The 11,793-nt window shown below is 51.4% G+C and overlaps 1 protein-coding gene across 2 annotated transcripts; it reads right to left on the reverse strand.

The window, feature by feature from the left end:
- Nucleotides 1-236: 236 nt before the first annotated feature.
- Nucleotides 237-11,793, reverse strand: TERF2 (telomeric repeat binding factor 2). Of its 2 annotated transcripts, none has more exons than XM_053270588.1 (10): nucleotides 11,522-11,793; nucleotides 9,933-10,016; nucleotides 8,780-8,910; nucleotides 5,966-6,052; nucleotides 5,289-5,435; nucleotides 4,285-4,685; nucleotides 3,439-3,663; nucleotides 2,255-2,343; nucleotides 1,759-1,811; nucleotides 237-915 (listed from the first exon to the last, which is right to left on the reverse strand). In XM_053270588.1, the coding sequence occupies exons 1-10, from the start codon at nucleotides 11,766-11,768 to the stop codon at nucleotides 757-759; spliced, it is 1,623 nt and encodes a 540-aa protein (XP_053126563.1). In that variant the 5' UTR covers nucleotides 11,769-11,793; the 3' UTR covers nucleotides 237-756. The 2 variants fall into 2 exon arrangements, with proteins under 2 accessions (XP_053126563.1, XP_053126562.1); XM_053270587.1 differs by having other exon boundaries at nucleotides 3,439-3,819.

The following is an 11,793-nucleotide window of genomic DNA, read 5'->3' on the forward strand; positions in this document are numbered from 1 at the left end:
GCAACAGCAGCAGCAGACCTCTGCTTGTTCCCTTAAGAACCGAAGAACAGCCCTGCTGGATCAGGCCCAAGGAGGCCCATCTAGTCCAGCATCCTGCTTCGCACAGTGGCCCACCAGATGCCTCTGAGAAGCCCACAGGCAGGAGTTGAAAGGGGCAGGCCCTCTCTCCTGCTGCTGTGGCTCCCCTGCACATGGGGCGGAGCAGGGAGAAGGAGAAAGGGGACAGGGAACGCAAGTAGGAACCTGATAGAAAAGGCTTTATTTTACAACACAAACACATACAGTTTGGCCTTGACTGCTCTCTGGCCACAAGACGGGCCAAGCAGAAGCCCGCCAGAGGGCCTTTCCACACCTCATTTATTGCTAGATTAGCTGCACAACGCCCCCAAATTCTTAACCTTCAAGGGGGGAAAAACCCCAACTCAACAGGACCAGATCTACGCCCGATCCATAAGCCTCCGAACGCAGCAGGAGGAAATATCTGGGTCCTCCCACTTCTAATGAGGCAAGGCCTGAGGGACAAAGCCTGTTCCTTTCCCCAAGGACATGCCTTCACTCCAGCACCAACTCTGGGCTCCAGTGGAAGCTCACTGAAAAGTGTCACAGAAGAAAAGAGTAACAACAGGAACAACCCGGCATCCGGCCAAAACTTGAGGCCACCAGCCACACCTCCGAGCACGTGTGGCGCGGCAGCCCAACCAACTGCCTGCGGCCCCCCACCCCACCCCTCCAGCCACAGTCCTGCCTTCGGGAAGGTCACTGGATGCCCAGCCTCTTCATGGTCCGCCAGCGGTCCTTGATCATCACGGGAGTGCGTTCTTTAAAGGGGTAGTTTCGGAAAATGGCCTTCCAGTTCCCTTCCCCAAACCTCTTCACGCCTGCCTTGATCCATTCAGACTCCTCGGTCGTCCACATCTGCAGGGAGAAGGACGGAGACTCTTCAGACCACCAACGGGCTGCTCTGAGGGCCCCTCCTCCCAACTCACTCCACAAAGAGCAGCTCCTTGGCTGGACGCAGCAAGGACCTCCTTCCCCAGCAAGGCGAGGTTGGCACAAAACCGGACCTCTCTCCTCTGCCAGGCAGACTCGCGTGATTTGCCCTGGCCTTTCAGAATGTGAGCAGGTTCCGTTCCAACTCTGTGGACGCTTTTCACAGAGGTCACTGGCTTTTTAATCAGAGAAACCATACGAGGTGTGTGGTTTTTCTTACAATGAAGTCTGCCGTCCAGGGAATTATTTTTAAACCGAGGAGTGGCTTGTAAACATTTCAGATACACAAGTAACTGAATAATGGCCCCATTCACACAGAGTGCTGCCGACCGCAAACTGGTGGTGGAGCGGAGGGGCTGGGAAAGGCCTCATCCAGATGCCACAACACCTTAGCATGCCAGTCACTCTCCCCGAGAGCCACAGTCTGTAATATACAGCTAATGCTGCTGCTCTGGCCTTACAAGGGGGCTACAGGTAGTGGAAAGGGGTGGCCTCTTTTTTCTTTGTATCTGCTGTGACAAATACATAAACAATAATTTAAAGAACCAGGGAAGAGAGAGGGAGCATTTTAGGTGACATTTAAAGGCACTCGATGGGCACCACTGCTGTGGACCGGCATGCCCAGAGGCGGCAATGAGGAGAGGGGGGCTTCATAGCCTGGACTGCAAAGGTGTGGAGAGAGGCTACTAGCCGATCACCCCTCTCTTTGGTCACCAGTTGGCTTCAGACCCCCGCCCCACCCTTTGCACTGAAAGGGGGCTGCCTGACCTTCTTCCTGCTGTTGCTGATGGAAGTACTGGGGCTGCGTCTCTCCCAATGATCTGAAAGAAACATTCCGTTATTTTATTGACTTATTTTATTGACTTATTTATTATTTATAAATTTTATTTATTTCCAAGACACCTAGGCCAGCCTCTGCATGACTGCTCCCACTGTTAAGAAGACCACAAGAAAATGACAAGCAAAGCAAAACATAACCACAGCTGGATACAAGCCCAAAGAGTGGTGCCCCCAGAAGCGGGGCTGCCCCATGGGACTCCCCGGCCCGACTCCTGCTGGTCAGAGACATTTCTGCCTCGGCCTTTCTCCTCCTGGTATCATCTGTCCAGAGGTAACAGATTTAACCGTGGTATTATCGCCACCACTGTGGGCTCAGCGAGGCTCGAGAGCAGCAGAATGACCAGCCCCAGAAGGCAGAGGGGCCAGGCTGTGGTCCTGGGGCCCCCCAGCCAACACATCTGACTTAGTGGTCACCCTTCCTTACCCTGGTCCACCACAAAGAGCTCGTCCTCATCGCTCCACTCATCTTTCTCTTCTTGCCTCGTGGAAAGAGTCGGCCTCTGCTTGGCTAACCTGAGTGCGGCAGAGAAATGCAGACTTGAGTTACACCCGTCAGCTCTCAGGGGGTGGGGGGGATGCAAGTGGGTCAGCAACACACAGGGAAGGAGCCCAGATGTTTCCTGCAACAGCCCCAGACATGGCAGAGAAAGGAGTCAAGACTTGCATCCGAGTGGTGGGGAGGGTGGGTTGGGTTGATCAAGATGCATCGGTTAACGTTACAGCCAGAACCAGGGGTGTTTGGTTTTTATTATGTTTATGCCGCTTTCCCCTTTAAGAAGCTAGCTCAAAGTGGTGTGCGGTATTTAAAGACGCAGACAAGAGAGTTAAAACACAGCTAGGAGTTTTACCATAAAATGAACACCACCTGCTTGCTGCATTGATGTTCTGTTACCGATGAGCGAGGGAGCAGTTGTGCCAGTCTATTGCAGCCACCTGCTGGGGTGTCCTGCGACACCTTAAAGACTAAACCGATTTAATCTGGCAGAGAGACTCGCCCAGCTACAGAACCAAGTGCGGAGAGCTAGTGCGGCCAGCATGCTGGGTACTGCCGCCACCACAGGAGAAAGAGTCACCCAAAGCTAAGCACTTGGCCTGCTTCATGTGGATTCCTCCCATCACCCCAACAACAAGCAGTATTCCCTCTAAGAAGTATCCCCAGATGTTGTTGACTACAACTCCCAGAATCCCCCTCAGCTGCAATGGCTTTTGCTTGGGGAATCTGGGAGCTGTCGTCAACAACGTCTGGGGGTCCCTGTTAGAGGGAATACTGCCAACAAGCCCCGCTTTGCCTTCATTTGACGGAAGCTGACAGAACAGCCAATGCCTGACGCTACCCACAATTCCTGAGCTAAGGAGAGAGCTGGACTGCGAGCGTCCCACTAAAGACCCGTGCTCTCAGCCATCAGACGATCCCGGCAGAGGCGCTGCTTCTGTGAACTGGCACCTCTGACAGATTTAACACCAGCAAGTCCCAGTCCCCAGCTACAGCTAGACTCTCGCAAACACCTCTAGCAAGCGACTGCACCTTGTTATGATTGAAGCTGGAAACGTGTCCCAGCCGAGAGAGAAGTGGGGCGGAAATGCAACCACACAGTCGTCAGCCCATACCTGGGACACTTGGGAGGCGCAGGCTGGTCGGGCACCTTGGGTCTGGCAGGCTGGGTGGCTGCAGCCAACGCCGGCTTCCCGGACGGGACTGGGCGGGCAGGCAGGTCCCAGCGGCACTCTCCCTCCGGCCCCATAATCAGCTGGCTGATGGTCACCAGGCACTTCTTCTGGCACGAGGGATGAGCCAGAGGGGCAACGTTCTCTTCCTTCCTCTGGCGCTTGGCTCTGCAGGGCGCAGAAGGGGAGGCCTGCTTGGGGCACGCCCAGTCCGACTCGTCCAGTTTAGAAAAGGCTGCATCAGGATCTGGGGAGTCAGAAAGGGCCTTGAAAGCTTCCCTCAGAGCAGAGAGCCCATGGAAGGCTGGCCTCTGGGGCGGGCATCTAGAAAACAAAGGAACCGCAGCCAGTTGGGTCAACAGCTCCTCCGACCGATGCTCTGTCCACGGCCTTGGCCAGCCTCCCGGCCACCCTCTTGCAGGAAGCTGTCCCAGAGGGAGGTGGGGCTGATGGGAGGTGGAGTTCCACAGCCGCTGGAGAGCCAGGGCTGCCTATCCCCGCTTTAGGGCCCCACACCAGCAGCGCTTGGCATCAGCAGCGCAACAGCGGCATGGCACTCACGCGCATCCCTCCCCCCGCCCACCTTGCTTCCACTATGAGCACAGCAGTTTGAGTGCCAGTCCTCAGCCAGGAAGGACCAGACAGATCGCTTTGTTCGGGGACAGCCACAGAGAATGACAACAGCGTGTGTGTTGTGGGGAGGGAGAGAGGACGGGCTGCCCCCAGACCAGCAGCTTCACTTGCCTCCCCAGGGGGGGCCAGGCCAGGCCAGGCCAGGAAGCGACTCACCTCTCCGAGTCCTTGGAAGTCACGGCGGGCATGGGGGCCACGGGTGGCTTCTCTCCACTGGGGGCAGCGGCAGCAGGGCCTGCCACCTCGCCAGCAGGAGCTGCTCTCTCTGGTTCGCAAGCAGCTGCCTCTTGGCTGGCTCCCGCCACAGGGTCCGGCCTCGCTGCTGCCTCGCGGGCTCCTTCCAAAGACGGTGGCCGTTCTCCAGCTGCCTCAGGGTCCTCCTTCGCAGGTCTGTGCTCTGCCAGAGGGCCAGTGGGGCCCACCCTGGACTCTGCAGTTTCTGCTGCTGCTGCCGCCGCCACTTTCCCCGCAGACTCTGTAATCACCATCTCCTCACTGGCTGCTCCCAGGGGATTGAGCCTGGTCTCCGGCTTATCAGTCAAATTCTCCTTCGCCATCTTAAACAGAGGGCAGGAGAAACAGCTCTCTCTACCGTACTCCTTTCCTTTCCAAGTATATGTTACTAGCCACCCCCGCACAGAGCATCTGTGCGCTCTGTCGAGCTGGCAGTCACCTCTCCCCACCCCTCCTGCCCCAGTCTCTGCTTCCGGGCCCAGCCGCCTCTCCTCCCCACTGCCACTTCTAGCCCACCCCCCACTTTCTTTCCCCCCTTCTGGGCCTGCCACCTCTGGCCTCCACGGCTGGGCCGCAGCGGCAGCAACCAATCTTCCTGAGTGCGCCTCAGCCAATCAGGTGCATCCGCTGCCCAGCCAATCAGCTGGGCTCTGGGACGCACATTCCAAGGCACACCCAGGAGAATTAATATAATAGACTCTTGGTCTGCACTCAGGTGGCGCGGTGTTTATATTAAACAGGAGAGGAGAGCCCAAACACACAATCACCACCTGGAAGAGCTCCCATTTTGAGACTCTGAAGTTGGATATGTGGATTTGACCGGAAAATTGCCCTCCCCGCAGGCGGTTTTAGTGGGTGTTCGAACGCCCCATCAGCGTTTGAAGTCAGGCACAGCCCGTGAAGGGGCAGCCAAGAGCAAGGCTTACCTTGAGAAGTAAAGGCTCAGCATCCTCCAGGTAGTCTTCCAGAAACAGAAGCATCCTCTGCTGGAAGGCCTTATAGGAGAAATTCCAGATGGTGGGATGGCAGAAGTTCTTCTCTCGGATGATATTCTGCAGCAACATCCTGGTTTTCTAGGAAAGGGAAAAAAGCTTTGAACATTCACAAGTGAATGGAAGAGATGTTCACAGCCTGGAGGAACTTAACCGGGCCCCATCAGCAGGCCCAGCTGCATGTCACAAATGCCGAGTAGTAAGAAAGAAAGTCTTCAGGCAAAGGTGTGGGGTGCAGGCTGCAGCCATGTGGACTTGGGGATCTCTTAGTTTCTTGGGGTGGGGGGAGGAGGAAGACGATGACAGGGATCCTGACACAACCAAGACAGGATCATTGGATTTGAGGGGGAAAGACAAGCTGTTACTCCATTTGCATCTGAATGAGCTCCAAAACCCTGAGAGAGCTGTGTTTCACACCATGACAATCCCTGGCAGCATCTCCAAAGAGGGCTGGGATTAAGACCTCTGTCTGAAACTCTGGTGAACCGCTGCCGGTCCATGCAGACAATATGGAGCTAGAGGGAACAAGGGTCTGACTCCACAGAAAGCAGCCTCAGGTGTCCAAGACCATTGCCCATCCAAGCACAAGACCATACTCCGTCAAATCTCACCTGGCTGCTTGGGTCCTTTGACATGTGTCTCTTCAAGATTTTGGAAGCCTGTTCAAATTCTTTATTCTTAACACAGACAATAACAGCCTAGGGAAGAAAGAGACAAGAAAGGTCAGCAAAGAAAAATTCTGTGTGTTTTATGAATCCAAAAATACGCTACTGCAGATCAGTTTTGAAGAGGGCTGTGAATCCAGAGGCTTGAAAATAAGAGTTGAGTCAGGGTGTCAACTCATGCATTGAGTCAGCCACGAATGCATGCGCACACTCACGGATTTTTAAGTGTCCACTCAATTAATTTTAGATCCCACTCAGGTTGAATCGGGAAGGCTCCACTCTGAATGCATCTGTGCACACACTGCCTTGATACTGCCACCCAGAACAAAACTCATTCTGCGCAGAGATGGAAAAAATCAGAGGGACCACAGCGGCAGGTCTGTTTCACATACCTCCCAGCAATATGCCTCCACAGACCTTCTGAAAGAGCCTGAAGAAGCCATAACTTAGTTGCAGAATGTCCCAAGTTCAGTCCCTTATTTAACAGGATGGCGGGGGAGAGGAAGAGACCTTCTGCCTGAGTCTTTCGAGGGCTGCTGTCAGTCAGCGAACTCTGTTTTCAGGCACTTGTAGAAATTGCAGCAACATACAGCCATCTTAAGAGGAAACTCATTTCTTTTGTATGGAATTTGAGGGTTATACAAGACAGCTAATGGATACTCTGTAAGTAAAAGCCTCCCCATCTCTGACAACTTTTCAGAAGTCTCTAAAGACTTGCTTTTTTGCTCAAGCTTTTTAAACTGGGCTGTTTTAAGTTGTTGTGTGTTTTTAAAATCTGTTTTATGATGATGTTAACTTTTGGGCAGCACACTTAATACGTACATACATAGTACTTTATTCATGCTTAGAAACAATTCCATCACATGCCCCTAGCAGTAAAAACAAGTCCTGGCCAGAGTTCTAGCAAATCTTGGTTCAAATTAGGAGTGGAGGTAGGGAGATAAATAAATTCACCTACAAAGCCCTGCAGTTTTGTTGGGGAAAGGTGTTGGTTTGGGCAAAAAATAATTTTGGTTTAATCTGATCAATTAGAATATGTAAAGAGCAACAGACAATGAAAGGCTGTTTGGAAGAGTGCCTACGTTTTTCTGTATTTTATTTTGTAGCTATCTCATGGTTTAAAAAGGTAATTCAAGAACACCTAGATTCCTATGTTGGTCTTTGGCCGTAATAAAGTTGATTGATTGATTGATTGAACACCTAGATATGCTAACCTGAACATTCCAAGAATAGAGGGTTTCCACCATGAAAAGGAGTCGTTCTTACATTATGAATGGCAAGCTATTAACATCTTTTAAGCTCATAACTTTTGTGAATTTATCTGCAAGTCTCACTTAACTTGGGGGTAGGGAGTAGTGGGCAGCCAGTCAGCAATTATAGGGTTAATTGCATCAAGTGGTTTTCCTTGATTAATACACTATAGAGCCTGGGTCATGACCCAATTGGTTAAAAGGTTGGGTGGGACTAAAGGGTCCCCAACGGTCTGCTAGAAAGGAGGAGGTGAGCCCAGGTGAGAGGAGAGCAATGGAGTCTTGCTAAGTTCTCTCAGGGTGAGTTTTGCAAGTCCCTGGGGGGTCAGGGATTGCAGGGTTGGTCCCACCTAGGTTTTAGTGAGGTCCAAGGTAAAGAACCCAGGGCTTATGGCGTTGCAAGGTTAGACTTAGGGGAAAGTGTTTTACTAAGACTTGCGTTAGAAGTTATTTATGTGTGTGTGTTTGCAGTACCCATCTATCTACTTTATAATTACCTCACTGCAACAACAGCCAAATAATGATTAAGTCAGGTAGTGCCCATAAACATTTGGACAATAGGAAAACCTCTTGTAGAAGCCAATTTTATTTGCAACAGCTACGCTTGGAATCCTGAACCTGCTTATTTTTGTAGTAAATCAATAAATTGTCATCTTTGTTTACTGACTGGGAGAGGGGGTAAGCCTCTAGTTTACACGGCCCTGAAAGAGGACTGCAAAGCCTGCAATTTCCCCACTTAAACGTATATAAGTGGAACCATATTTTTATATTTGTCTGCTAGCAATATAAAGAGAGGACTGAAGGTTCACTGCTCCCTTCCAGTCAGAGAAACCCTGCTGACTACAGAGTGGTTGGTGGTAGTGATACAATCTACCAGGGACTCTTTTAGTTAATTTTAAATCCAACCATCCCATGAGGCTTAGGGAGGGATGACCCAGCAGCAGTCTTCTCCAAGGATGGCTGGTGTAGTTCTTTACAGGGGGAACACAGGCAAATCCACCCCCAGCACATGACCTCCAGTGACTGTTGCTGGTGTCTATCGTGTTTCTTTTTAGATTGTGAGCCCTTTGGGGACAGGGAGCCATTTTGTTTGTTTGTTGTTTCTCTGTGTAGACCGCCCTGGGCCATTAAGGGCGGTATAGAAATTGAATTAATAATAATAATAATAATAATAATAATAATAATAATAATAATAATAAATTCTACGCTTGGAGTTCCAGCCCCAGTAAAATCTCCTCCCTGCTGCAATGTGCTGTCTCCCTGTTGTCCTCACACAGCAGCCGAGAAGTGGTGATTCTCTTTATTGAGCAGGAGGAGGAGAGCAACTGGCCCTCTCCATCCCAGCACAGCATCCCTCCAGTGGTTGTTGCTGGGATCTATCTTATGCTTCTTTTTTAGATTGTGAACCCTTTGGGGACAGAGAGCCATTTTAGTTATCTATTTATATATATGTAAACCACTTTGGGAACTTTTTTGTTGAAAAGTGGTATATAAATATTATTTGTATTACTGCTTCGTTGATGCTTTTTCTTATTTTTTCTATCACATTCGTGTCTATGTCCAGTTCTTTCTTCATCTTCTCCAGAAGACCAAGAGCACATTCAAGGGGCGTTAACTCAGTCTCTGCATCAATAGTCCAATCTACAATATACAGAAAAAAATTCCCATTACCATTAAAATTTCCTTTCTCCGAAATATGGTATCTCTAGGCACACACAGAACGCTGAAGTCTGGATTCTGCAAGCAGAAATCTATGCCTGAACTCTGGGTGGAAGACATATTAGATCTTGGAGGGCAAGAAAACACAGACTGAGCACCTTGAACTCGTATGACTGTTTGTAAACTGTTTACCAAATGCTTTCAGCAGCAAACGTTTATATTTAAATCCTCAGCTTGCCTGCACGGCCCTGCCTCTTTACCTCCAACTGTGTTCCACACTTCCAGGCACACAAGGATCTTTATTCATATCGCCAAAGGGCAGACACTGCAGTAACAATGGGGTCTGAGTCTGTCAGCCCCAATATAGTATCAATAGTATACTATTAAATGAATAGTAAAACAAACTGTTGCCCCAGTTTGTTATATCAAATTTATTCCTCCCCCACCAAAAAAGAACATTCACAATACTGAAGAAGATGCCTCCAGCAACATTTATTTATCACACACGTACACAGCCTGCCCTGCAGGATCAAGTCCTCCCAGGGAGGGCCAATAAAACACCACTCATTGCACACCAAATAGAGAAGGGGGGGAGCAGTGTTCCCTCTAACAGAGATTTCCAGATGTTGTTGTTGACTATGACTCCCATAATCCCCAGCCAAAGCAGCTGGGGATGCTGGGAGTGGTAGTGAACAACACCTGGGAATCACTGTTAGAGGGAACACTGGGGGGAAGGCATCAAGACCATTCCAAACAGACAATGCAGTTTCAAGTTTAATCTCAATAACATTTTACAAATGTAAACAGTTGTTGACATGTATCTTCCTTTCTTGCGTGCAGTTAGTGAGCACATAAATACACATAATACCTGAACATTCACAATGCAAGGGAAGCTACGCTTTGCTTATAGCAGGTGTAGCATCCAGAAGCACTGCTGTTTCCAAAGAAAAACCTCTAGCAAAATTCCCCAAAAGAGAAAGCCTATGAGAAGCACCACTAGTCACCTTCTTCAAGCCTGGATAGTAGCTGGAGAATCCTCAGCTGCAGGTGAATATTTTTCTCTACTGCCAGGGGCCGTGCAAGCAAAGCTAGAAAACACAAGGCAGGATCAGACATCTAGACAGCGATCTGGCCAAGATAGGGCAGCATCACACATCTCCTAGTGATGCCTGTGACATGCAAATGCATCCACAGACAACCCTTCCATCTCCCTATTTTGTCTGGTCCAAGAACTCCCAATTCTCTATACACCACTGCAGTAACATTGTTGCTGAATAGCAGTATATACGTTTTCCTAGTAAATTAACATGTGTACATGAGAATGATACATTGAATTATGGGTAAAATATCTTTTCTGTTTTTGTATTTTATATTCATGTGTGTGGAACATAGGAAGCTGCTGTCCATAGGTCCATCTAGCTCAGTATGGTCTACACAGACTGGCAGTGGCTTCTCCAAGGTTGCAGGCAGGAATCTCTCTCAGCCCGATTTTGGAGATGCTGCCAGGGAGGGAATTTGGAACCTAGATGCTCTTCCCAGAGCGGCTCCATCCCGAGGGGAAGATCTTCCAGTGCTCACACATCAAGTTTCCCATTCATATGCAACCAGGTGGACCCTGCTAGCTATTTATTTACTTATTTGATTGATATAATGCCCTTCCAAAATGGCTCAGGGTGGCTTAGCTAAGTCATGCTTGCTACCACAAGAACAGCTCATTCATGTTACATTTTTCATGTTACACAAGTTGCAACTATAACTATTCCAAGATTATAATTTGAGAGAGAGAGAATGATACAGGCTTGGAAGGGGCAGCCCATGTGAAGTTTTCACATGCCAAGTGCACCCCCATCTCTCCCCCCCACCCCCGGCTCCCATTCACAGTTTCAGGGACCTGGGCTGAACAGCCTTGAGGCCTCTCTGGGGTCTAGCTGCTCCTTATCGTGGGGTAGACCTTTCATAGGCTCTTCCTTCAGTACACTCTAAAGCGGCACACAAGCAACTTTTAATACACAATTTGGGGCATGTGTGTGTGAAACAGAGCAAGACAACCAAAACATGGGGAGCAAAGGACATCCTCTTTAAAAAGCCTGGGGAGTTTCTAACAGAGGAGGGGGTGGAGAGCTGGCCTCGCGGCAAGCATAACTGGCCCCCTTTGCTAAGCAGGGTCCATCCTGGTCTGCATCTGAATGGGAGACTAGAAGCGTGGGCGCTGGGCGGGAGTCTCCTCTTGGGGACAGCGGCAGCGCTAGCTCCGTGCGGGAGCTTCGGCTTGGCAGGCAATCCTGGGGATGGGGCCGCTCTGCGAATCATGCAGCAGGCGCCCCCCAGGTCCCGCCTGGTCAGCCCCTTCGAGGTAGGGCCAAGAGGGGCTCCTGCCTGCAGCCGGGCAGGGAGGGGGAGGGGCCGCCGCCCCCCACCCCCACCCCCACCCCCACCCCCACCCCCAGTCCGTGCAGGCCGCCCTGAGGCCGAGCGAGGTGCTGGGCCGAGGCCTGGCTCGGGAGCGGCTTTTCCTCCTCCAGCCCAGCCGAGGAGCGGCGGCTCAGGGCGGGAGGCGCCGCCGCCGCCGCGGCCTCCTCCTCCTCCTGCCCACCGTAGATCACGTCACGCAGCTGGCGGAAGTCCCGGTTCCGCCCGGCCCGGAAAGCCTGCATGGCTCGGTGGAAGTAGAAGACCAGGGCCCAGCCGTTCACCGCCTCCTCCAGGACCCTCTCGCGGGCCTCCGCGGCGGCTTCGCAGGACGACGACGAGGCCGCCGCCGCCGCCATGCCAACGGGCGGCTTCCGGCGGCTGCTGCTGCTGCTGCCGCCGCCACCCGCCAGTTTTCGCCCCGCGCGCATCACCGCCACGGCGCGCTCGCCGGAA

This window comes from Hemicordylus capensis, chromosome 9 (assembly GCF_027244095.1).
Source record: "Hemicordylus capensis ecotype Gifberg chromosome 9, rHemCap1.1.pri, whole genome shotgun sequence".
NCBI lineage: Eukaryota > Metazoa > Chordata > Lepidosauria > Squamata > Cordylidae > Hemicordylus > Hemicordylus capensis.